A 27894-nucleotide genomic window follows, 5' to 3' on the forward strand; every position below is an offset into this window, starting at 1 on the left:
AGGGAGGACGGTCTGCTGAAAAGAACAAAAACCAGCAAAGGCAGAGGGAGAGCACAGGGAAACAGAGTAATTGGGCAAACAGGGGACTTAGGTTGAGATGAGATGGAGAAAGTGCCTGGCTGGGGAAGATTTTATATGGCGCTTTCAGAAGGCTGAGAAGATAGCCTGGATGGAGACAGAGAAAAGCCAGTGGGGACAGACAGCTTGCCCAGTTCAGTCACAAATTAAGAGAAAAAGGGAAGTAAGGACATATCTAGAGGGACAGGAGTGGGTAATAACAGTTAATAATAATTACAGAGTGAACCACTGAGATGTGTTCACTTCAACTTCAGCACCAGATGATGGCAATCACTCTCAGTCTGTACAGTGGGAGCTGCCTGCTAAGAACCACAACTTGTAGAAATTATACTTAAAAGCAAACCTTTTGTCCCCTTGCTTCCTTCTTACCCCCCAAACTATCTTTAATTCATTTACAATTTTTAATAGATCCCTTGGGAAGCTAGAAGTTGTTGCTGGGACAACTGCCCACCAATGTATATGCTTTATTATTCTCTTTATTAAAATCTTTCTTTTTAAGAAACACAAACTGAAACACTTTGCAATCAGTTACACAGATCAGTTAATACTGGTGACAGTTCCTACATAATTAAACAAGTACTAACAAATTCCAACTGTTTACAAGCCAAAACTTAAATTAACAAGATTATATAAGCTCAATAAATAGTACATCTGGTCCAGTTCAAGTATAATTCAACAAATCACAGCCTTAATCCTTAGAGAATAGAAAAAACCCTGAATATAACCAGCCTAACACTAATTTAGTGTTAAAGCCAATATGAAACTTTGTCTAATCTTATGGGGCAAATGTTAAATTCTTTCAATTTTTACTTCAAAGAAAGTAAGTTGCAGATTGACATTAAAGACTATTTGAGATCAATACAGATTTCACAAAGTTGAAAAACACAGTCCCTATTAAAAAAGTGCAATCTTTGGTTGAGATGTGTTGAAATGGTTTGTATATATTAAGGAAGCTCCTTATTAAATATCAATATTTGTTTGGCTAGACCTGAGCCTTCTTTGTGCTATATATATAGATATATAGATATATAAATAAACAGCGTGGATTATAGTGATGAAGAATTATGCCAACTAAAAAAAGTCAAGATTTTAAATATAATAAACCAAAAGAAACAACACATTTTTACACAAGCTGAGGAAGGTAAGGGGCTGCCTACAGCAGCCTTCTTCCTCAGCAAAATAGGTAGTAGAGAGAAGTTGAGGAGTTGAGTGCCTGTCAGCATTGCATGATGGCCTGTTGGAGAGGGAAGGAGATTATCTCCACGTTCTCAAAGTGCATCGGGCTGAAAACTGAACATGGGGATCGTTAGAAGCTCGTTGAGATTTGGGATTGCTTTTAACTGCTTTCAAATGCTGAGGTTTAGGGGGAGAAAGGACCTTCTCAGAAAGAAGAATTGCCTGTTTGGCCATTCCCAGGATTTTAAAGATTGCTGTTGTATCAGGGCAGAACTCAAAGGGACAGGGTGTCCAATCTATTTCTACAAATGTCTGGGTCTGATCACGTCTTCAGGACTGGGCTCTGCTTCTGCATCACTCATCTGAGTCATCTACCTCCAGCAGAGGAAACTGCACAGGGCGTAGATGCCATCTAGAGCCTCCTCCTTCCTCAGTGACAAGCAAGGGCCTGTACCCGTGACCCCAGCAGGGGATCTGGAGACCTGACAGTTCCTGGTGAGCTTGGTCAAGACTCCAGCTTTTGGAGCTCCAGATGGAGACCAAAACTGAAGTGACCCTAACAGCAACTCTAACCCTAAGGATAGGGAAGGTTTCTAAGACCCACTATATCAAGATGGGATTTTGCACTTCTAATGCAACTGTCCAGGAAAAAAAAGGAGGTTAAATGCAAGCTGTGAATAATGGGAATGAACCTGGTTCAGAACTAGAGAAGGGGAAAAGTAGTTTGAATCATCTCTTGTAAATCCAAAAATAAGCCCCTGGGTAAACACTCATTTTAATTATTCTTCTGCTGCCAGTCAAAATCTCATGGTTACCTGCTGCTTTCCCTGCCTGCCTGTATCCACCTGTTGTCTGCTTTCAGAAAGTGTGATTTAAAGCTCTTTGGCCTGGGAAAGTCTTTGTTGTGGATTTGTGCCTTGCCTATAATAAAGGCAGTGGACCTGTAGCTTCTACTGCAATACAAATAAAGAATAATAACAGTGATACTTTTCTCATTTGAGGTTACCTGGGGATAAAGTTGCTGGAGGCATATGACTTTGATATACAGTCAGCTATGTCTCACGTCCAATTAAGCTTAACCACATGGTCTAACAAGCTCCCATTAGGCCGGTGAGAGCCCCAGTTTGATAGCAGGGTTAGCTTCAAAGTTTTGATGCTTGCATTTGTAGTGATTTCCTTCCCTGGTGCTCAGTTTGTGCTGAAGGGCATGAAGGGAACTTCATATTCAGATGATACATGAGAGCTGCACTTTAGAAGACAATTGCACAATCTTTACTGCCATTTTCATCATCTTACAGCCTGCAATACAAGCTCTTGTCCTAACAGCCCTGCGCTCAAGTTTCACTGCAATGTGAAAAACAAACAGTCAAACTAAAACCCAACCCTTGAAGGAAAAATACCTGGTTTGCAATATTGGTTTGGTTTGGTTTGTTATTTTTTTTTTCCCCCATGGGGGAAACAACAAAAAATGTAGGTTGTTTTAAATGACAGATGGACCCAAGTCTTCACATACTTTGAGTTGGGACAAAGGAGGATTTAGGCTGTAACGTTTTTCATTTCCCCTTTTCTTTTGGATTGGCCCTGTCTGAATCTGGGATGCAAAGAATCCCTCAACTTGCAAGAAGCAGGAATTCCAAATATGAAATCTGAACCTACCTCTGGTAAAAACGAGTGGAAAGCACAGGCCATGAAATGGAGCAGGGCTTCAGGCAACAACACCAGGCACCTCTGAGACACACTGCCTGGCTACAGGGTACCTCAGAGAACGAGCATGGCACAAGATATAAGGGCACAAATACTTTGGTGAAAGCAGTTTTGGCAATTTAGCCACTTTGCAATATTTTGCAACATCCATGTCATTCTTAGGGATAGAATGATTAGAGAGGGATAGAATTTGTTTCCTCTGCACAACATCTAAACAGGACATCCAGCACCAGCAAATTTTACAGAACATACTGTGATGATTATTAGAGTAAGGCAGAGAATGGAAATGCGCCTGCAAATCCCCATCTGCCCAGATTGCATGGGACATTTTATAAACTCTGAGATCAATTCTGGCAATGGTTTGCATGAGTATTCACTTTAGTACACAAAGCCCTATTGAAATGAACCAGAAACTTGTACAGTGCATTTCAAAGGGACTTCGCAAAATACTAAGCAACAACTGTGCAGGAACAATAGCTCATAATAATGCCAGAGCTGCTGGTGCATCCTGTGTTCTCAGTGCAGCACTCTGTGAGCCATCAGTAGTTGTATTCACCTTAAAAAATTCAGGGAAATAAAATACAAAAACAATATTAAAATTCTGGCATCTTTCCATGAAAATCAGGAAAATTCAGTGTTGCCAAGCTGAGGAAAAGCAAGCTTTAAAGAAAACAAAAAGACCCCAAAAGCAAGGATCTTGAGTAAAATGTCTAAAAGAGACATGGTCCAAACATGTGGCACTTTAAAAAGCCTCTCATGAGAGTTTCAAGTCTGTAAGACTCAAAGTTGGCACCCTTTAGAATTATCAAAAACAAGAGTTTCAAACACAGTGGTACCTGGAGAACATCCTGACCACACTATGGAAAATGCTGAAACCAGAGCAGGCTGGCTGTCAGCATGTGCATTCAAACTGCGTGGTACTGGGTTCAGGCTGTGAGGTCCCTGGGACAGACTGTGGCTCCCTCAGTGTTCACAATACCTGCATTGTACAGTCAATACTTAACAACACAAACATTTTATCATTTCACCAAGCTCTAAGACATGGAGGTGGATGCTGATGGGGTTTACATTATGCCATCTACTGACTAGTTTTAACACAATGGCTTTAAATGTCCTATGCAAATCCTACTTCTCACTGGAGCAATGAGTGAAATGGCTGAAGATATTTTAAGCAACATTAAAGCCTATTTATTTCACATCTCCTTTCCTTCCAGCGTCCACTGGAGGATGCTGAGTGCTTCTAAGTACTCCGCCTGACCTGATGTGTTACATCAGAATTAAAACTTTAAGAATCCCTGAGAATTCTGATTTAATCTAGGAAACCACTCCCAGCACACAGAGTGTGAGAAAGAATTGCTCCACTTCTTACAGATATGCCAGCATTGCTTCACCGTGGGAAACAGTTTCAGGCATTTTGGTTTTTAATGGCACTCTGGGCATAGATGCATGGAAACATGCTTTATTTCCCCTCCTCTGTACAGTGCAAATTGACAGTTATATCATAGAAATTAAAAAAAAATAAAACATCAGCATTCACTCATTATAGCTCTTCCAGTTCATCTGCATCATAGTTTTTTCTTTGCAAAGTGAGGAACAATGCCAGTGTCGTCCTGAGGCAGATGGCTGCCTTCTTCCTTCATTTTCAGGCTCTCTTCTGCAAGTTGGGATAGATACTTCTGCAATCACAAAAAAAAAAAAACCAAAGCATTGTTACCAAAACTGAAAATATTCAACGTGGAATTCTTTATGCCTTTTCAGAGCTCTCCCTCTTCCAGCATGTCAAAAGGGAAGAAAGCACACAGAAGCCCCACTTTGGTGAAAGCTCAAGCCAGGAAATATGGCTGTGTCAAGCAAACTACGTGAATACACTCAGAGCCTCAGAAATTCAGTGGTTCACTCTGCGCCACAAGGGGAAGTAGTGACAGAACTAGGAGGACCTCTGCTCCCATCAGTCTGTGTAACTTGACCTTACCTATTCTGTACTCCCATGTGCTATAGAGCAGGAACTAACTCCACTGAGTCAACTGAATTATGCTAGGAAAGTACTGGTATGTCAGAAAACGGATGCAATTTCAGTCACAATTTAAAGCATATATATTACATTTTCAGTGTGTCCAGTTCAGAAATACGCCTTTTGTACATTTTGTTTTAAGGGAATAATCACACTCAGTAATAACTAACACAATTTAGCAGCTTGGCTGGAGTATTTACATTTATTGTGTTTTCAAAGATAAAGCCTTTCACTGCTTTAAGTACTCAGTGAGGTTTAAAAAGCAGACATGGCCAGTGAGGCTTTCAGCCTTTTGGCAGTGCTCTTAGTTGGCAGAGCTGCACACAAAATGGATGATGAATGGGTGTGGGTCTGAAAATGGTGCTCAAAGTATTTATTCATGGTCAGCAGACATAGAAATGGATGGAAAGAAGCTTCTTCAGCAGCAGCTAGTGTAGGGACACGTGGGAAATTCCCGCATAATCATGCAGAGATATTCTTATTAATGACTTACACATTTATCACATGCAAGAATAACTGACCTGCACATTATTAGGATCATAAACTCCCTTTTCTGCTAATTACCCATTCTGATTTGTTTTGAAAAGACCATCCCACATCACTGCAAAATTTTATCTACTTGTAGGATTCCCCCAGACTACAGTTTGCTTTTTGGCATTCAAGGGGAAGAGGTGAAATGTAAAATGGATGTAAAAACACTAAAAGCTGTGTTAGGACTGCCAGGTTCTGTCACGTAAATACAAGTTTTGAAGGTAAGAGGTACATCTGAAAGGGTCTCAGTGCTGTTAATGAATGGACATATCCGTGACAAAGTGACAACTGCGTCCTTGTTATTCAGTATGTAGAGGTTTGGCTGTGGAAACTACACAACCCTCATTCTTGATCTCTGGGTGCAAAATTCCATGTGGCAGAAAGCCAGAGTAAATATTACAATATTCTGCAGAGATATAGGGTCCATAAAGGCGGGAAGACATGTTCTGTACACCATGAACTGTAATAAATCACTAACGCTTGTCATTGGATTAGATAACCCATGCATTTTTGGTTTTTAATGATTACCAATCAAAATAAGACTGAGTTTTATACACCATGTTTATCTATCATGAGTACTACAAACACCAGTTTTGAAGTTTACAGATTCAGATTAATTTGTAGCAAAATGGCAGTCAAGCAAAAATTGTGCCTTTTTTTTCACTGAAATACAAGTTCTGATGAATGCCTGGAAAACAGGATAAAATGCTGCACTGAGTTGTCAAGGTAGCTTCCACCAGATGAATCTGACAGCTTTTTGTGGTAGTGATGGCCAATGATGGATTTTTTTGTACATGGAAACACAGTGGATCTATGAATATAAACACTGACTGGGAAAATCATTTATTAAGCTGAAGAGAACTGAAAATTGCAAAAAGTCTGCAAGGCTGACAAAGAAACATTTGATTTTTTGTCAGCAATTGCTATTCTTCAAGGGACATTATACTCAGATCAAGACAAAATTGTCATCATATAAAAAAGACTTTTAGAAGAAAACTGACAAACCAGCTGTTTAGTTTTGCATTCAAATCCAAACACTGAATATACGTTTTGCATGTGGCTCAAGGAGATCACATGAAAGACAACAAGTAGCAAATCAGCTATAAAAGACTCAAAGCCGTGACAGCATTTGTAACGTTGTTGTCACTGGAAGGGGTATTTGGATGAAGGCAAGAGAACAGAAACACAGTCTGCAGCAGCACTCTCATAGCTTCACATACAGTCATAGTTCCGAGTTCCTATATTGGTGGATACACTCATTAACTTGCATCATCACAGGAGAAGACTGACATTTCTTGCAAAGTGCATAAGTGAGCATTATTGCAACTAAAAGGGTTCTAGTAACACAGAACAATTATTTAAATTTGCTAAGTTTCCACTTGAGCAGGCAAAAGTTGGCCGACATATTTACTTCCTGTATTTAGTAAGATAAGAGGTAGGCCTCGACAGAACAGTCTGTTTTCATTACCACATTTGACAGATTTATTTTTAACAGCTTTTACAGTCTTTGTTTTTTTATCTCCACTCAGTGTTAGTTATCAACCACAGCACTCAAGGGAAATGTCATAACAGGGAGAAAAAGAGGTTATTTTCACACTAAGTCAGTTTTAGTTGGACTTTTTTCTTATGACTTAAACGAAATAACTTAGAAAATTAAAAAAAAATTCCTCTTCTTCCATGGAACCGGTTTCCAGGGGAAGGGGCTGGAGTTGCTACCTTTGCTTTATTATGAGTTTCTTCAGGACAAACTTGCATGGGATGCACAGCCTGCACTGAGTGGTGCCACCTCTGGTGCATCCCTCTGGATTTTTTTGTATGAAGCATCAAAAAGGCATGCAAACCGGGCACCTGCTTTTCAAGCTTGCACTTGGAGGATCCATTATGAGCAAGCATCACAGCGCTGCAGGCCCAGTCTTTGTAAGCTAGAGGCATTTGTATGATTACAGTTATGGAACTTCTGGAAAGTCATGAAGAAAATTCTCCCAGAGAAATTATTTGACTCTGAGCATCACTGGAAAACTCAATGCCTACTAGCCAGCTAAGGAAAGAGAGCTATTACTTGAAGAGAAGCAGAGTTACAGCATTTACTGTGGGCAGAGGGAAGGAACAGAGAAAGGAGGAGCAGCTGTGCTTTGCTCTTCATGACTTTTTGCTAAGAGTATGAAAATGCCAACACAAGTGAGAATGCCAACACAAGTGTCTTCTGCACTGTACACCTCCTGCTCACAGGCAGGGACTGGAGTTGAGAGGCAGAGCCACCTTCTCTGAGGAGTCCTCAGCATGGGGCAGTGAATGCTCATGACTGATCCTATACACAGTGCATCAGAAAGCGATAAAGGCAGGGTCTTTTCATTGAACTGCAGGCACACGTGGTCTCTGTGTGCTAGTGTCAACTGCTGACGTGCTCATGTTATTCTTATGGAAACCGTACAAGTAATGACATGCTTGTGCATGTCTTTATAGAAATTATTCAGCAGTGGTGCTCTGTGTGGCTGCTCTGCAGCGCAGGGGGGTGATTTCAGCGGGTCACAGGAAATGCCTGTGCGTCACGGAGCACTGCGTGCTGAAACACGCTGCACAAATTCACACCAGGGCAAAAATAAGTCTGGCAACACTATTGAACAAGTGACATGTTTAGTGCTCCTGAAATTAAGACATAATAAAGATTGCTGCAGGGCTCATCCTGGCGACAGAAACGTCTGGGACCTCCAAGAACAGAGAATTAAAGATCTGAGTTGCATGCTGTGCTAGTGACAAGGGTCAAATGTAGATAGAAGACCAAACTATCACCTGACCCCATTTTACTTATGATTCAGAAGTTCATTTCAAGGATCTGTGAGTGAGAAATTAGTGTGCTAACGTTTGGAACTACTGAAAAGTTTGCTTATTTGAATTTCACTTCATCTGAATTCTGTCCACAGAGTAAAAGCTAGTTTTTTGTTGCATCCTCTACCTTACACACAATCCACTCCATGAGCTTGTTGTAGTAGCTTCAAGTCTGTTTTTACCTGAAGATTTTTGTAGTGAACAGTACTCCTGCAGTGACTTGTCTTTGCTGTCTCTTCATTTGTGTAGAGAGTCCACAGAGCTTGCAGTAAAAGCCAGTTCTAGGCACCACAAATTCCACACCTATTGAGAAATTCTGAATTACATTAAAGTGTCAGTTGAAACCCTTACCCCTCCCACAATAACTTGTTTTCAAAGAAAAAGGTGCTGTTTAGTTAAATGACAGGGACAGGAAGACTTAATCCTGGATTCACTTCTGTAATTTCCCTAATTTTGCAATACTGAGCTGCAGTTTAAAATCCTGTGCATTGCAAATACAGCTTTCTTTTCTCTCTTAGATATACATTTTAAAATGTGCTTTCTCACACATAATATTGACTGGAAACTTCATTCTGTAACCTCAAGGGCTAGAAAAGCAATAGTATTTATGAGCAGTAAATTCATGCTTAAATTACAAAATTGCTTTTTAGGATGTACTTCTTCCAGATGTTTTACTCATAATCAGTATTTACACAGTAAACCCAATACTTTTGCTTATATTGAAAGGATAGTCAATAATTTTATGACAAAGACTTTTAAATTACTAAGTACTTTTTCATATATTTCATATATCATTCAAAGGAACTTATTTCACCTCACCAGTGACATTAACAGCTACATTTTACCATTCATTTGGAATGAAATTAGCAATGATCTATAATCAAAAGACCCTTTCTTTCAACAGCTATCCCTCTGTCATATACCCTGTTCCTTCACTCTCCTCACATCTGTTCCGAAAATAAATATAGCAAGTAGCCTTAAAGTGACATCTTGTTGTAAGCCCTGGGTATTGCAGTGGGCGGCCCAACGTACCCAGGGGAATGCTGAGCTCGGTGAAGACGTCCTCTTGTTCCCAGCCTGGTGGAGAGTGCCTTTGTTTAGATTCCACCTCCGGGTATTCCAGAGATCTCATTTCCAGGTACCTAGAATTTGCTTAACAATGAATAAATATATTGAATGACAGCAGTTTATTAAAGAGACTTTTGTAAACTTCTTGGGAGCACTTTCTGGGTGGATCCGTAAATGAAGTAAAATTTGGAGAGAAAAAAAATGAAGTAAATTTTGGGAAAAAATTTTCCATTCAAATCAGAGGCCTATTTAGTGCAACTCCAACAGCTGTACTACACTGTGCAGTCACCCCTATTTCTCTGAGTACACCATTTTTCTATTTCTAATTTCTTGTTACGTTTGGGTATTTTTTTCCTATTTTAATCTCTAAGGAGAGCTCTAACATTACACGTGTCTCGGCACAAGCACGGTCTGACTGCAGCTCTGTAACCACATGAGATAGTGCTTGACCAGTGATGGAGCCGGGCTGACAAAGTGGCTCCTGAGATGGTGAGGGCAGCAGGACCTGGTGACAGCAAATTCCCAAACCTGCCTCTTGTAGGATCCCTGCAGCATTGTCATCTTCTCCCTGGATCCATTCTTCTCCCATCCTCAGCCCTCCAAAGGACAGTTTCTGCTGTATGGCTCCTAGCCACTAAAGATTTTGGTTCCTGGCTAGAAGGATTGGGATGGTTGGTCCCTGCTGACCAACATTAATGGATGCAGCAGGAGATTCAAGGTGTGTAAAACACTGGATTGATTTGCTAAGGCAGATATAGCCAGTGAAAAGAACTGATGCTCTCCCTTCCTGTGATTCTCAACATATGAATTACTTTTATTTTAAAAAAGAGAAATTTGTTATCACAGAGCAACAGAATTACAGATAAACTGATCTGATACCTATTCTTCAGTTCTTAGACCAAGAATTAGTTCCCTCACCCTGACAAAATTTCTATTGCATTGCAAATTTCACCTAGATAAGGGATATTTTCTCATAAACAAACATTTTTCCCAAAACAAACCCTTCCTGTCTTTCAGGTCCATAGTTCAAAGATCTGCAGTTTCTGGCTATGAGAAAGAATTTTTCTTCAGTGTTTTAAATATGTCTATTAATGATTTTAAAAGAAAATAATTTAAAATCCCAACTGGTTGGCTTTCAAGTTAATTTTAAGCCCATCCCAGATTTCCAAATCTGCAGCAGAGAACTGGAAAACCTCCAGTAAGCTCTTAAGACATCCAGGGCCTTTGTGGAAACCTAAGTCCCACTTAAGTTGATTTCAGTGCTTCTGAGCCGGCAGCTGCATTTGCAGAGGGCTCAGAGTCTTGGACTGCAGATCCCAGATATCAAGTCCATGTCAGAAACCTGGGAAGCATGAGATGCCCTGGAGCTTCCAGGCTCCCTGCTGACAAGCTGGAAGCTGAGATGCTGAAAACACTAAAGTAACTATGCTCCTGAGATATCCAACTCCTTCATCAGCCGGCTGCCTGGGCAGCCCAGGGTAGCCAGCTTTGCCATGCCCAGTCCCAGGGAGTTTGCATGGCAATGTTATCGCCAAATACACCAAGTCTGGCAAGGTGTCTTCAGGCAAAACAGGTAAGTATTGAAAACCAAGTGAGTTTGAAATTTATCCTGGAGGAAGAAATTCGTTCAAAATCAGACATTCACATTAAATGTTTCCAGCACTGCACCCTCAAAATCTTCCATCAGCTTTTCACAACCCCTTGTCCTCACATGGGCTCTGGCAGCAATAACAAAAGAGCATTCCTGGCCAACACAGTCTGTTGTTTTCTACTTCATGTCACTGTACACAGCCCATTCACTCAAGTATCATTTGAAAGTGTGACGAGGAACTGAACTCACTTTCAGACACTCAAGATCCCTCTTTTCTTGACAGCTAAAACATTAATATGTAGTTACGATTATATTTATTGACACTACCTCACAGCATGTCCTATTAGTTATATTAAAGGTAGAATGCAGTAGATAAGAGATGATAAGGCAAGTCCTGACAAAAGGTATTTATTTGTGTTGAACAGGGCCTGAGAAGTAACAATCTACAGATGATTTCCATGTTACTAATGCTTCAGTACAGTGTGTAAGAATACCCACCTTGTCCAGGAGCCAGCCAGACATTACAGATACTTTTCTGTTGACCTTCAGAGACTGTCACTCATTTCATTGACAATTCAAAATAAATTTAGCAAGGCACTGAAAGACTTCAGCTAAACTCATGTGAACCTTGACATGACAATTATAGCAGCTTATGCCTTTTAGAAAGCTTGCAAGCTGCTTATCATATTTCCTTTACACTATTCAGCTAAGAGGCTCTAATGGTTTAGCTTGGCCAAAGCCACTGGGGTTCTTTTACTGAGCGGCTCCAAGGACAAGTCCTGATACTATTAGCAACACTTATTCTCGTTAGCAATAAATTTCAGTCTACTGTCAGAGAAAATATGCAAGGCTCTCTGCGGGCTGAAGAGAAAAAAAGCAGTAGTTACCCTTGGCCTCTGGACACTCTTGGCTTCCATGTCTTGTTTCTTCACTGGTGTTTTTAACAAGCGTTTCCGTAACTTGTCTGCTCTCATCCTTGTGATCCCATCTGTTTGTAATCATCTATAAATGCATCAGAGAGCTGGAGAGTCTCTTCTTTCAGATGAGCAGAAGGTATATGGTGATCTTCAGGCTCTAAATGTGTGTCAGAGCTCTTATCAATTTTTCCTTCCTTCTGCTGGGGATCAGGCTCCTTAGCAGATTGGTCTTCTTTCCATTCCTCTGGCTTCTGTTCAGGGTCCAGATTTAGGCTTGATGCTTCAGTTACAGCATCATCATTACCATCATCCTCATCATCATCCTGACAGCCGCTAGAAGCTGCACTGCCTTTTGCTGTTCTCAAATTTGTTTCTAAAGCTTTATGGGCAAATTTGTCTTCACTCCTGGATAAGTGGCTGTGATTGTTTTTCAGTTCTAACACAGTTGACATACAGGGGCACATTTCTGAAGCAGCTTTATTTTTTGATCAACTGGTACTATTTCTTCAAGCTCAGTTATATCAGGCTCCATAATTAAATCATCTTCTCCCACTTCATCTACTGTCACTAATTCCTCCATGTTAGCAGGATACCAGGTCTCACCTTCTATTTCACTTCCACTCTCCCAGTCTCGGTCCTGCCACAAAGATGAGAGATTGGTCACAAACATTTGCGAGATTGGTGATTATGGATCAACACTGTTAAAAAGTGGGCTTTGAAATCAGGAAGAAACTTGGTCTGGCCATGCCTAACCCTCCTTGCGTTATTATTTCAAAGAACAATATGCCTGAGTGTTGTAATTTTGAACCTTATGCACAAAGACAAGCAATCTCTACTGAATTATCACATAAACTTCATTTTGTGGAGATTCTGTAACTGCTTTGGGGATTACATTCTCTCCAGTCTCCTGCTTCTTACTTTTCTGTAAGCAGTAGAGCAAGGCACAACCTGTTACATTTTATTATGCAACTGATGCTATTGTGTGATACTCAAGGAAAAGAACCTCTCCCTTTCCTCTACCTCCATATCAGTGCAATGAAAACATACTGAACCCCAGTCAAGTCGCTGAGGTTTTCACTTGGCTGGACTAGGTCCTTTAAATTCCTAGGTGACTGAGAAGATGTGGCTTCCTTCTGCAGTCATTTCCTTCACCAGCAAGAGTCCTCTGCCAGGGACCGTGCTGGTAGAGACTGGTCTAAACCTTCAGAAAAATCAGGTTTACAATTATACTCCAAGGTACATATTCTGAAATAACTCATTCATGCAGTTATGGACTTGTAGGACTCAGACACTAATATTGGACTTCAGAAGTCTTAGAATTAAAAGGTATATGTTACTTCTAAGACACAGTTGCAGCTTAGATTTCAACTCCCAGACTCCTTGTGTACACATAATCTATTAATAATCTGTATTCTCCTCCTGTTTGGCCATTCCCACACTTCCCTCCTAGAACCCTAAAACAGCATGAAAACTGTGAGTTGACACTGTTCTTGCCAGGAGATCAGTTTTCTACAGCAACAGATATCAATAGCTTCCATATCTGACCATCAACCCATGACCCTACAGATATGAAGGAGGAATTCCAAGGACATTGCTCTCCCGACCATGATGCAGTAGCAGGGGTTCTGTAAAGGCATTATTTAATTAAAACCAGAAACAATCAGAAGAGGCTACTATCTATAGTTCATAGGGCCAATGCTCTGAAAAGTATTCATCATTAGTCCCTCTTTCTCCACTAACTGACTCCATCTCCATTTTTGGGCATGGTTTGCAAAGTTCCACGGTTCACATGGGCATTCATTCCTTACAGCTGCCAGTGCCAAGGGCTGTGCATGTGAAGCAATGTACATGGGCAAAGAGTAACTAAAAAAGAGTTCTGGAGACTTCAGGAAAAGCTGTCCCTTAAAGGTCAAGATAAGGCAAGTTAATTTAGACAACCTCCTTCTACAACCCCTTTACATGTTTCTTCATAGGGGGTTAATATTTCATTTTGGAAAATGTGCTACCAAACCTGGGGTTTTACTCATTTGGTCATATAGCTGCACTAACAATGTGTCACCAACCTTCTCTTTTCTTGTGTTTTCCAGAACCTCTCCGGATTCTTTTCCTTGTTTATTATCTGAAGGTGAGCTCTTCTCTGGAACTTCTCTTTTTCAAGCTAAAATAAATACATATACACGTATAGCAACACACAGTGGTGCTCTAGTATGTTTCTATTCTGGGTTTAGAGAATCAAAGTCACTCACAAGGTCATTCTTTATTTCTAAAGTTTATGCAAGTCAACTAGGCTGTGAGAAAAGGCAAATTAGATTCCATTAGCAGAGCTGCACAAATAAGAATTAAGAAAAGAATTTTAAACAAAATTAGAGAGGTGTAATTTATATCACAGAATTGGCTAGAAGACAGGTGGGGGAGAATGTCAATTCATTAAAATTTCCAGCCTCCACTCCTCTGTTCTCTATGTATCTGTTATGTTGGCTCAGACATGGTAAGGAGAGCAGCAGTGTTAAAACTCTGCAGAAGACCTTAATAGCTTTGTTCATTGATGTAGGATCAGTTGAGAATTCAACTGCTTGCTCAGTTCATAACTCGGAAGAACAAAACCACAGTACTATCTGGCAGTTAGTAAAACGGGGCAAAGCAACATGTGAGTTCAAGACATTCAAAACTACTTCTTCCTTATGAAATAAATGACTAGCAGTAGTCCCTGGAGAGGTATGCCTTTAGCAAAGCTACTGTAAAATAACTTGAAAAACATGCAGAGGAGTGTGCAACACTGGTGATTTAGAATGCTGTCTGACTTCTCTCTGACATCTCCTCCCAAGGAATCATACGTCACAGTGAAATGTCAGACAAAGGAGAAAGATGATAAAAGATGGTACAAACACACATATCTGTGGCATGAGGTAGTGCTGCAGCTGGTACGGACCAGCTGAGTTATAAATCTAGAGATTTCCATCAACTTTGCCCTCGCATGAGAAGAACAAACACAAGGTCAGCTGAAAACAACCGACAATGGAGCCCTGGTCAGCCAAGCAGCTCTGCAGCCTCCCGTGCCAGCAGCCCTGGGGGTGGATGGTGGCAATGTATCACGTGGGAGCTGGGGGAGGCAAGGTGGCCAAGAGCCAGTAACCAGATCCCCATAGGGTGGGGATATGAGTATGGGCTGTACTGAGACTGAGCAAATGAGGCATCTTGATCTGTTCCCCCTCCCACTTTTTCCCAGTGGAGAATCAAATCCACAAACATTGCCACCTTACAACTGGAAGTATTTCTCCAGAGATCCCGTAATTTACAGGTAAGCTGATTCAGTGGTTCTGCTATGGGAGAAGATTCCTGCCAGCACATTGAAAGGAGTGGTGTGAATTGTCCCTACCACAGTTGAGAGTAGGGACATATGATTAATGGAAACCAATTACTCTTTTGAGTTATCCAGAAAGAAAATGTCCTCATATAAAGTTCATTCCCCATTTAGTAGTGAAACAACCATTTCCACGTATCGTCCTACAAATATTGTGCACCTATGTAAAATATCACTTAATTCTCAGATAACTCAATCCTCATTGAGTGGAAAGAGGTTATGCAGAGCAGCTATGGGGTATTCTGCACAGACTTAGAGAGCAGGAGGGCAATTGCCCCTGCACATACAACCTGCATACAAACAGCACACTGTCACTTGGTTTTGTTTTCAGCTGTCTGTCCTACCCCCTCAGTGGTTACCCAAAGATTCTGTGCTTGACACAGAATGATAGTATACCCAACACTGCAATGTGTTAACAGATCTGCATGATCTGGGCAAAGACATGGACAAGAGGACCTCCAAAGGTCTCTTCTAGGACTATATTCTGTGATTTTATCATGGCAAAACATTTCATGTCAGTGGCACAACACCTACAACATATGCTCTAAGATATTTCAGAAAATACATTACTTCAGCATTTACTTTCTTTTAAATACACTTTTAGATCTCTATTTACCTCATTCTCTGGTGGTTTGATTTCCTTCACATCACTGCCTTCAGCAGTAGCATCTTCTTCTTGGTCTTTTTCGGCTTTCTTCACCTTATTCTTCTCACTTTGTTTTTGCCTGGAGCCCTCAGATGCTTTGCTGTGCTTCTGTTCAGCCACCTCCTCCCTGGCAGTGTCGTCGCTGTAAGAATGCCTGCGTTCCCTTAACTTTGCCTCTTCCTTTCTCTTAGATCTCCCAGGTGCATCCTGCTGCTGCCTCTGAAACTTGTCAGATTTTGACTTAGAGGATTTTCGGTAATAGTCACTCCCTGTTCTTGTAGCCAGATAAAGGGTGAAGGGAGCCAGGGGAACCAGTCCTTAAGTATTTCTCTCGGTGTCCTCTGCCTCCTTCAAGCCGTTCATCCAAATCAAACTTGTCCAGCTGTCGGGAATAATGTTTCCTCTCGTGTACCCACATGTCAGTCCTGTCCCTCTTCTCATCCCCATTCTCTCGCCATTCTCTGCTATCTCTTTCTCTTCCCGTCGAGAATATGGGGACTGATCCCATGCCTCTCTCCCATTTCCCCAGTCAGTCCTGCTGGTCCCCATTGGGCTGTGTGGTGAACTGCAGGAAGTAAAGCTGGGAGTGTGGGATCGGGGTGACAGAGAGCGGCTGATGGGACTGCGAGAGCGAGGCCTGTCCATTCCATACCTGCTGCAGAGGGAAAAGGCAGCTGTTAACTGGCTGACCCACTGTTGACTACCAAGTTCTTGTACACTGGAAGCTCATGGGGACTGCCCTGGAGACTGTGAACCTGAGATCCCAGGCCTTTCACAGACATGCACTGCACAGCTGCAAACACAGTGAATAGGAGAAAAGGCATATCCACAGAGCTTAACTAAATCCCCACAGAACTGTCAAGAATATATTCATTCATTCTTAAAAGCATCTCATAGGGGTTTAGCATTAAAAGCTTATAATATGTTAATACCTTTACAATGACCCTAATGTCTGCACCCTGAATACTCACTCAGCTAGGGCATCTCTGAGACAAAGTGACAATGGCCACCTGTTTAAAAGAGATGTTTCAGGACTGTAATTTCTTTCCAATTTTGCTAGAAGGTCCAGAAGTCAGGCAGATCAGAAATGTACCCAAATACATTTTAATCTGAATCCACTCCTTCCCAGCAGGTCTCACAGCACCCCCACCCTTTATGCTTTTCACTCAACACGGAGGAGAGTGGAACAGCTTCATTTCTGCGTTCTTCACATGCCAGGCGTACTTTCTGAGTCATCATCAGTAGGAAAGAAATCTTTTATTTTCATAACATGCACAGTTTCAATCTGATCTCATTATACAGGTCCTGTACCTACCATTGGACTATATAAAAATACGCACTACTCTATAAGTGAAATCCAAATTAGGAAAGCAAATGAAATAAGAGAGGGAAGCACAGGGATAATGCTTCTTCTACCTACAGGTTTACAGACTTCCAGTTCCAAACTGTGGAGAAACTTTACCTGTCACTTCACGCAGCAGGTCCCTCTCCCTCTGCGAATGGATGTCCTGGATGATAGCAGCCACATTCTTACCTGGTTTCTAACAAAAACAAAGAAACTGCTTAGCATGCTGCACTACTCTCCAAGCTAATATAGGTTATTTGTCCTTCAAGAAACAGTATCCATGCATTCAATTATACTATTGCTCAGAAATATTTAGTTTCAGTGTTGTGGTTACACTCTTTTCTGCAGCTGGTTTCTCAATAACACGATCAAAGCGGTAAAATGATACAAATGGAAAGTTTGCTCCATTACGTTGTAGCACTGTCTCCTCATACTTGGCTGCTATGACAGGCTTTGAAAACTGGCTCGTCCTTCCTTGTTACACAATCACTACAGAGAATTTTCTAGGAACTGGATCTAAGAGGAAACAAAACAGACAATTTTTCTAGTATGGAATTAAATATGTATAGCAGCCTATCTCTCATCCTCTGGGAATGAACTGCCTTATCTTCATCTCAGAGTCAGTTCATTCTGCAGTATAGCTCTAGAAGACCATGCTTAGATAGGAGAGCTTCAGAAAAGCCAAGTGCAAGAAAGATGTGTACTGGAGTGTTGATTACTCGAGATTCAAGATCATTTACGTAGAATGCACTACACAGGCTGGAGTGCATGCAATTTGTCAAACACTTGGAGCATGCACAGCTGAGCAACATAATCATGCAGGAACTCAGCAGTTTGTAGTGGTAAATAGCTCATGCATATTCCCCCTTCCACATTGTGCTTTTATTTGTTGGCTTGCTCATGTAGAGCAAAGTAATTCCATAACCTGAAAAAACTGCCATTGAAAAAGCAGAAAAATCTTCCTGAAATCTTGGCAAACCACCACCTCTCCTCGGTAACTCCTGCCTCTGCGTCAAGATGCACAGCCTCCACTACCTAACATCTGAATCCCTCAATGTACCACACCTGGAAAGACTGCCCTGGTTTATGAACTTCTGGCAACTCCTTTAAGTCTCCTTAAACCATTACACAGGTACAAGAGAAAAGAGACTTTCCCAAAGGTTAGACCAAACCATCTGAGTTACTTGTTTTTCCTCAAGGCTCATAAAAGGCCTCTTAAATTGGAACATTACAGAGCTGTTTTATAAAATAACTTCGTGCCATGTTAGTAAATACAATATGGAGCTTTTAAGCTCTGCATTACCAGTTCTGGTCCAAGTTACCATGAAATAGAAATACCCTCTTAGCATTACACATGGCAGTAGATAAGCCTTCATAAATACTCTCACAAGAGCAGTGATTTTTGGACATCACCCAGATGTCTACAACAGAACTGTCACACACTCTACAGATAAAGTCTAAAGGCTATTGCTCTGTTCTGACTCTATTTAAAAAAAAAAAATTGTGTTTTTTAATTTAGGTCATTCACAAGAAGGAAATAAAAAGAAATCGATGTGCTGTTTAGCCATTACTGCTTGGTATCAAGATTGTACTATGGCTCAAGCATGTAAGCAGTGAAAAAGACATTGCTTCAGGCTTAATGCCTGACTAAAAGGACCAGACAACCTTTTTTGCTGACATCTTGTATCTTACACATGGCTGTGTTTTAGACCTTTTTAGACCAAGCAATGTGAGGAGAGAAGCTCAGAAGGGATTTTTGAAATGGTTTGAGTGGACTAGAGAAAATGGGGTCTCTTCTAAGAGTTAAAATTTAGAACAAAACCAAGCAGCTAAGTATAAAATATCATTCAAATATTTGTTAATTTATCTTTCTTAGTTTCTTTTCCATAATAATAAAACTTCAATTAGAAGTCAGTAATCAGCAAAGACTTTTTTTAGATGTATTCTCCAGGACATGCCACAGAAACTCAGAAATTTGATCAGGAATAACTATCTTACCTTCAGCTGCAATTCCTTGTATCTTTTAGACATCCTAATAAGTAACTTGTCATCATTTATCATAGCAGGTTTTCTTTGTAGTACTGCACCATGGCTTGAGCTGCTTCACTGTAAGCCATTTCCAGAAAGGCCTAGCACAAATGGGGAGAACTTTACAATCCATTACATTATTAAAAATATGAAGTATAGAGGGAGAAAAGGCAGCAAAATAAGTTTCCTTTAGATTTCTCCTATGCAAAACGTCTTGATAGTACAAAACTGGGTAGCTTTCCAGGCCTGAAGCTGAAACAGTAACATTTGGTCCCTTTCTCAGCCTTCTTTTAACTGCAAGAAATGTTTTCAAACCAGCTCTTAAAGCCAATATGCGACTTTAAAGCCAGTTTAGTTAAAAACTGAATGACTGGTATCTAATCTTTCTTGACTGTCAGTGTTCAAGGCCAGGCTGGATGGGGCTCTGAGCAACCTGGTCTGGTGGAAGGTGTCCCTGCCCATGGCAGGGGAGTTAGAACCAGATGGTCTTTAAAACCCTTTCAACCCAAACCATTCTGTGATTCAGTTATTTTGAAACACTACAATTTCAAACACTGACCACTGGCGTGGATTCTACCTCCAACCATATTGTTTGCTGCAGGTTTGTGAGAGAAGATATTTTACTCTTACCAGCTTACACCACTGGTACACTTAAGTTACTTAGGGCAGACTTAAGCTACCATGAAGAATAAGACAAGTCTGAAAGTAACCCTACTAAATGGCTAAGAGAAGGCAGTCAAGTTATTCCCTTTAAAAATATTATTAAAAGCACAGTTTTACAACACTTCTTCATTGAGATTTCTGGTTTTTTTTTAACAAGAACTATGAGGCAGTGGCCATGTTGTGTCTGTTGTCATCTCATTCTGTGAACACCAACTGTTTTTTTTTTTTAGGAGTAGGCTTTATATATAACTTTCTATTATAAAATAAGAGATTTTCCCCAAACACTCTGTCTTCAAGACAATAGATGTCAATACTGGTGCCCTAAATGCACAGTACCTGATTAGTGGATTTCATGAGGATATAGTTGGTGACCTTTCCAAATGGGAGGCCCAGGTTAATGACATCATTCTCTGTGCAGCTTCCCTCAGGGAGGTTGCAGATGTGAACAACTCGACCCAGTGTAGATTTCCTCTGGGTGAACTGGGAAAAAAACCAACTCAAACCAATGCTTTTATCTTAGATATTCAATCCACTAGATTAGATATTACATTTTTGCAAAAAATGCTCTGCTCTGTGTACCTGTTATTAAGGACAAATATTCTTCTTTAAAAACTTGCATTTTAACATCCTGGTTTAGAAATACAAATGTTTAGAAATACATGTTTAACTGCAGTGCAGGTTGCAATGGAGTCTCCATCCCTGAATATTACAAAGTCTAGAGAGGATTTCTAGAGGAGATGCTCCCCTTCAAACAGGATTAATGATATTGCTGTAAAAACTAACTGCTCACTGCAGTCCCTGCTGAATTTATGGATGTCAGAAATCAGTTTAGGCGACTACAGAGGTGTTCAGGATGGCAGGGGCTGAATTTAAATCTTTCTTCCAGCACAGTGGAAAAGACTGGGTCAGGGGTAAAAGTGATCTCACTTAACTCGTGAGAGGACACACAGCTCTACCTCGAGTCAGCAAACCTTCTACTTGCCCCTCTCACTGCAACAACATGCAGTAGGAGGGACTTCTGCCCTGGGGGCACAGTCACCACTGGACACGTCTCCCAAATTGGTCACTGACAAGTGACCACATCTCCCAGATTGGGCTGGCACAGGCCCATAGCACCGGAGTGGTAATTGCTTTCCAAGGGTGGAAGTCTATTTTAGAGTGCTGGGGCAGTTCCCAAAGAACTGCCCATCTCCCTGACATGGAAAGCAACCTCTACACTCTCTATGCAAAGAGGCATCAGGGTATACCCAGACAGAAAGTTAATTTACCCCAGCTAATGACAAGCAACAGATCAGTCACACGGGATTAAATCTTTCCAGACTACTTCTATGTTTATGACCTCTGCTGTTAGGATTTTGCTGGAGAAGTAACTCTACCTTCAATTAAAATTGTGCCATTCAAGGGAAGATGCAAATCACGTAATCTTGTGGGATCAAGTTCACCAGAGCCATCACAAATGTTTGGCTTGTCAGCAAGTTCACAAGTTACAGAGCTAATGTTATCTTATTTACACCTTCATCTCATTGCCTTCCTTCCAGGCTTCACCACTTAACCATTTGTGTATTTTTGCTGCAGCAAGACCCTGCATTATACAGTGGTCTGCTACTCAGCTTGCATCTCACAGAGCCTGCCCAGGTGTGTAAGGTAAGTCAAAGAAGTGCAGAAGTCCATAAGTAAGATATTTTCTCTAGCAGAAAAATAACAAAGATCTGATCCTGAGAAAAAGATGAAGCAACTCAACTCCACTTGAACAGAAGTGATGTCTGTATGTATCTGGCATGGCAGTATGTAGCACAGAACAGAAGAACACAACCATAGCTAGCAGAGGAAAAGGAAACAGCAAACGCAGTCCCAGTGCACAAACACCCCAGGTTACTGGGCATCTTCTGTTTATTTTGTTAGATCTGGTAAAAGATGGTGTGTAAGACTCTATGGGACTAGACTTGGCTGTTCTCTACGTTGGCTCCAGAGCCCATGTTCCAACACATGCTCCTCAGTACGTTAAATCAAACAACTGTAAGTTGCTACCACTTCCCCACAATTGGCAATGGCTTAAATTAAAATGCTATGCCATAAACCTGCTGTAATTCATGATTAAGAAGTAGTCACATACTCATGCCAGAAGTCAACAGGCTATATCAAGCAATGATCTTGTCAGCTGATTGCAGTTAAATTGGATCTATTCATTAAATAGGGCTGTAAATCACAGCCAGAAAAGGAATATACAGCTTCCAAATCCACAATCAGGAAGTTAAAGGAGCTGTCGCGTGACAGGTGTTGAATGCATTTTTCAATAAGATTCTAAGTTAACTTGCTTTGTAACTGATGTCTATGGGGGTTTACCAATGCAGCTTTTACCAATGATATTAAAAAAAAAAAAAAAGATGCACAGTAGTGAAATGCACCTCATATAATTTGTAATATTATTTCACCAAATTATTACAGTTTTTTGTTTGTTTACTTCTTGTTTTTCAAGTTCTTTATCCCTTTCTTAAGCTTCACATGAATTTTTTTAAAGACAATAAGAAATGGCCAATCTCATCTCCCCAGTGCTGTCTCTCCATGCCCGAGTCAAGACTGGCAGCATTTGCCTTTTAAAGACAGATAGAGTTATTTGCAGATGGACAGCACAGAGCAAGCCCTTCCAGAAATCTGAACACTTTGTTTATGATTACATGCAGGGTCAAGTATAATCTCCCACTGCTCAGTTAAATGGCAGCAGCTTAGCTGAAAGTGAATACTACCGTGCAAAGGTGCAATAAATTATAAGCCACCTGGGTTGCAGAGTGAATGACAGCTGGCAAACTCGGTCTTAACACCTCTAATATAGCTCCCTGTTCATCTGATGAGCTTCTGAAGAAAAAGAGGATTTACAGGAAAATCAAAGTTATTGTTTCTTTTATCTCTCATAATACTGCAGGTCATTCGGGAAGAGGATTTCTGCAGGCAGCTTAAATGATAAATAGTGACAGATTCTAAGAGAAATGACACTGGTATTAGCAGTAATTTCATTTGTTGAGAAGTTGACAGACATGATGAAAAGGAACATTCCTCTGCACCCGCTGCTACTCCACCTCTGACCTTGGAGGCAGCTGTCATGAGCAGCTCTGCTCTTTGCTCCCCTGCACACACAGTGTCTGTGACAGGCAGAAACTAAAACCCCTTCAAATAACCTCTTGCACAGTAAAACTGCACGGTAGAAAATTGGTTGGATTAAGGAAATCTGGGTGACCTTCCTGTAAGCAATGCCTGTTGCAAACCGGAGTGGCACAGGGACACAACTCAGCCTTGCTTTTCAGTGTCTGAGACCACATCAGGATATATACACAAAAGCTAACAAGGTGAAAACTTGAACCCCTGGATTACTGCTGCTATTCCATGAACGCCCTAACATAAGTTCTTGGTGTCTCCAGCTTTAGCTGCAGCTTTCTGATATGTGATGAGTTTAATTTTAACCTAACTTTGTATTTTCATTATGAATATGATTCGCCTTTTTTTTTTCCCCTTCTAAAATCTTTCTGTTTTGTTAGTGTAAGAACCAATTCTAATGTTGGGGGGTTTTTTTCTGGCATTTTTTGATTAGAGCTAGGAATTCAAGTGTGCATTAGAGCAATATAACTGGGGACCTGTACTGAATGCAGGGTGGGGACCAGTACACCTAAACCATGGAAGGCTCTACACCAAAGCAAACTTTCTGATAGGCCAGCAGTGGCAGCAGATGATAAATACTACACTAAAGAAACTAAGGAAAATTAGTCCAGTATAATGAACTGATCTGGAACCTCCAGGTGAATAACAGTGAAGCTGCAGCCACTGTCTTTGCCACTACTGCAACCCAGGAGAAGGACCCCAGCGTGGGAGAGGCAGAGAGTAATTGATATAAATAAATAACCAGAGAAATAGAAGGCTGCTTGATGGGATAGATACTGAGAGTAACTAAAGACTAATCCAATATTCATTCCAAGCTGAAGCTGACCTCCCTGGTTGAAACGACTCAGAAAATGAGGGAGAAAGGTCAATGGGATACCAACAGAACTATTTACCCAGCTGCCCAAATATCCCTGATTAAGAAAACAACTTTTAGCACTGGAAAACAAACAAAACAAAACAAAAACTACAATCAAGCTCATATTTGGCCAAAATCAAAAGCATAAAAGAGCTGCAGGGAAGTTGAAATAACAGACTGAATATTCATTATTGTTTGAAAGGAAGCCCTCGGGGTTTAAATTCCAGTAAGCAGAAGTGACTTCTACAAGAACCTTGACACAGAGATCAGTTTGCTTAGGTACTCACTCTTACCCCTGATGGAGGAGAAGAAAATGTAGGACCTGGCTGGCCAAAGGATCTTGCTGGCGTAGTGATAAAAGATGTGCCGACATTTGGTGGATAATCTAAATAATGGATTACACACATGAAAATCTTGACTAATATCAACTGCATTAATGTGCTCATTAGCAGTGCCCCATTTACATAAGTAATTTCATAGCCTCTACACCAAATTATACACTGTTTTGTTGTACTGTAAAAACCAGTCACTGTTTGAAAGAAAAATAAATTCATACTTAGAAAGGCACAGTATTGGCTTTTAGCCTTTCTGTGCACAACCTCTCAAAATTTTTCCTTGGAAACTTTTATCACTTTTCATTTAAAAAGCCCACTTCTCCCCAGAAAGTGAATTCCCTTTCAATTAAAAGAACTGGTTTTAACTATTGCAACAACCATTTACCTTCGATACTAGGTGGATTGAAAACTGCTGCATTATTTGGTGATAAATGCAATGTTCCATCTGCTGAGCTTAACATACACCGGATACCAGTGCTGGAAAAGAAAGAAAAGAACTTTAGAAGCATGCATAATGTGCCATAAATATTCAAGCTTAATTATTAGGCAGCAAATTCCAGTGTAAAGCCACTGAAGTAAGCAACGCTCTGTTAGCAGTTCAGTTTGAAGAGTGACTCTAAAATAATACTTACTTATCTGAAAAAGCCATACATTTTTGGATGTGAAGACTTCCCTTAATGTGCTGATCCCAGTCCTATGTTGAAACAAAGAAATGATGAGCACAGGAAAAATCCTGAGACAAATTTAAAAGAGATTATTCCTCTGTTCAGTTTACCTTATTCTAAAACCAATACTGAGATGCTGAAGATCAAACCATGTGATGCTGGAGCCAAGCATCCAATGCATTATTATTTATCCAATGCATTATTCACATGCATTTTCATTATTTGTAGGTTAAATTATAGGTTATTTTACAAAAGCAGAGCTTCTCTGTATTTACTTTTAAATTCAGTATATTTCAAATAATTAAGTTACTTCACTCTAGCTGAAGAGCTCATCCTGCAAGGTGCTAAGCACCCTCAATTCCTGCAATGTCCATAAAGAAGGTGTTCAGTACTCAGGGCAGCCACAACGCTGCTTATTATTTCAATAGATTAGCAGCATTTGTCAAGGTACATTCAGCTATTTACACTTCTATGATCCAACTGAGGCAGTGCATTAAACACCATCTAACAGACCCACTGAACTCACTGTAATAACATTTTCCCTGCTCTTTCTAAATGTTTAATGAAAAGAAATGCCCAGCATGCCCTACACAGGGGCTACTTCAGCCCAGCCCTGTAGCTGCAGTAATCACAGCAAACCCTTTTGCAAGCAGTTGCTAAAAGAGTAAAAGGGAAAGTTGAAAGCAAATATATTCAAATATCCCAAAGCCCCAGGGTGTGTAAGTATCAGGTACTATTTCATTTGCTGTCCATTTTCCTTTCTACATACATGCTGTTGTCATTTTATTGTCAGGCCACCATGAGCATGAGAATACATGCCTTTGTGGTTAGGTGCTGGTCCTGTGATATGATAGAAAAGGTCACAGGGACTTGTACAGGGCTCACCAGCAGAAACAACACCAGTCAAAGCCCATGGATAGCTGTGGGGCTCAGAGGGCCACAAAAGCGGTCATCTCCAGACCTGATCTATATAACATGACTTAGCACACAGGCTCTCTGGGGATCTGGGAAGCTGCTTCTCGAGGGTGAGGTTGAACTTAGAGCTCCCTTGGCAGTGTAACAGAGAAGTAGGAACACGGTGTGCACACATGTTCTGAGCAGCTTCTTTGCTTCCAGGTCAAAGTTGCTGCGGACCTTGAGCCCTAAATTTTCCTGAGACATACTAGGAGGAAGAGATCCCAACAGAGGAATTATTAAAATAGTTTTATCAAAAAATGTGCTGATCTGTGTAAGCAAGCTGCTTCCACAAAGCTCTTAGGGAGAAGCCCTTGGGATCAGAAAGGGAGAAGCAGATGAAACTGCAGACGTGGGGTTACAACACTGGTTTGAGAATTGGGGGATCAGCTTCAAGCTCCTCCCCGCCTCGCTCTGGGCCCATGAGGTGAGCTGTGACCTCAGCCCAGACCTCATGCCAGTGCTGTAATCTCATCTTTCACGGCAAGATGTGGAACAAAACCAGATCTCAAAACCCCAGTAACTGCCATGAAACAGATGCACAACACCCGAAGCCGAATTATGACTCTGTCTCTGCTTCTCTCAGGGCACCTCAGCTGTGATGGACACTGGCAGCAAGGGGTGGCAGGAGCTGACAGCCAGATCAGCCACCCTGTAGCCTGTTCAAGGGTCTGAGCTGTGCCCCAGGGATGCCCTAAAACTACCCACCTTCAGATCGAAAATCTTCTTGTCGCACAGGGTACAGACGTGGGGAAGTGGAGAGGGGCCACGCCACGGAGGTCGCCCAGCTGGTGTGGCGGCAGGGAGCGAGTGGTCAGGTCGGGCACGCCGCTGCTCCGCTCCTCCTTCTGCCTCATGCGAGGGCTGCCGAAGCTCTGTGTGCTGTGGTTGAGGCGGCCGAAGGCGGGGGGGGCGGCCGCGCTGAACTTTGTGTCAGGTGTCGGCTCTTCGGGGTTGTACAGCTCGTTTCTTATTTCATACTGCTGCTGACTCGCTGACGGCCACAGGCTGTCGCTGGGCATGAGGTCAGGCTTGTTTTGGCTGGGGAAATTAGGGATATTTTCCCACTGGTTGCTTGTACCACTGCCATGCAAGACGGGGCCGGGATCTCCTTTCGAATGGGAGCTGGTGTGCGGGTCGCTGGGGAAGGCCCGTGCTGCCCCATGCTGCGCTGCCGCCCCATAGGACTCCTTGGGAAATGCTGCCGACGCCTCGTGCTGCAGCTGGCTGGGAGCCCCGAAGTGACCCTCGTAGTGTGGCCCTCCTGCCGAGGCAGCGGTGTGGGTCCCACCAGCGAGGAAGCTGTGCTGGCTGGACTGGTCGCCCTCTGAGGTGTACGCCTGAGGGGTAGCCGTGGTGGTATTTTGCTTGTTGTACTCATAAAAGCCCCCTGCAGCGGCGGACGTGGAGGCACCCGCCTTGTTGAGGCCCACCACCACGGGTTGCTGGCCAGACGTTGGAGCCATGACACCTCCAAAGGGGCTCATGACGATGGCATTGGGGGCCTGGGCCTGGACAGGCCCCAGGCCACTCCCCGGTGTGGCTAAGGCCGGGTTCTGGGCAGGAAAGGCAATGCCGCTGGAGGGGAACCTCGTGCCGGCGATGCCGGGCCCCTGTGGCGGCCCCGCGGCGTGGCCCTGTGGGGTGTTCATCACGGTGGGGTGCCTCAGCTGGTTGAAGAGTGGGGGGACATGGCCACTTTGGAGAGAACCTGGTTAAGGACGGTGGCAGCAGCTGGGTTGTTGGTAACAGCCGTCTGAGCCAACTTCAGCCTGTGGAGCGTGAGCTGTGCCTGGAGCTGGGCCAGCTGCAGGCTCGCTGGCGAGGGGAGCAGGGGGTTGGGGCGCCAACAGAGAACGGGCTCTTTTCCAGGAGCTTGGCAGCACTGCAAGGGATAAGGATTTGGGTTAGCCGAATTCACCCCCACATCTACCTACACTTGTCTCATCTTAAAGCCCAGCATGGGATACACAGCTGCTTCCAGAGATA

The 27894-nt window shown here is 41.9% G+C and overlaps 1 protein-coding gene across 1 annotated transcript; it reads right to left on the reverse strand.

The window, feature by feature from the left end:
- Window positions 1–538: 538 nt before the first annotated feature.
- Window positions 539–27822, reverse strand: RBM20 (RNA binding motif protein 20; the record flags this gene model as incomplete). The annotated part of the gene is given in 22 exon segments (XM_032694994.1): window positions 539–4634; window positions 8509–8576; window positions 8579–8629; window positions 9359–9478; window positions 11873–11958; window positions 11960–12389; window positions 12392–12539; window positions 13966–14052; window positions 15880–16174; window positions 16176–16386; window positions 16389–16583; window positions 17372–17450; window positions 19253–19326; window positions 19329–19383; window positions 20282–20425; window positions 24245–24336; window positions 24672–24763; window positions 24919–24980; window positions 26614–26660; window positions 26663–27592; window positions 27595–27744; window positions 27747–27822. Coding segments are annotated over 22 exon segments (3603 nt in total), but the record flags the coding sequence as incomplete, so codon positions are not given.
- Window positions 27823–27894: the final 72 nt, after the last annotated feature.

Source organism: Chiroxiphia lanceolata, chromosome 8 (assembly GCF_009829145.1).
Source record: "Chiroxiphia lanceolata isolate bChiLan1 chromosome 8, bChiLan1.pri, whole genome shotgun sequence".
Lineage (NCBI taxonomy): Eukaryota > Metazoa > Chordata > Aves > Passeriformes > Pipridae > Chiroxiphia > Chiroxiphia lanceolata.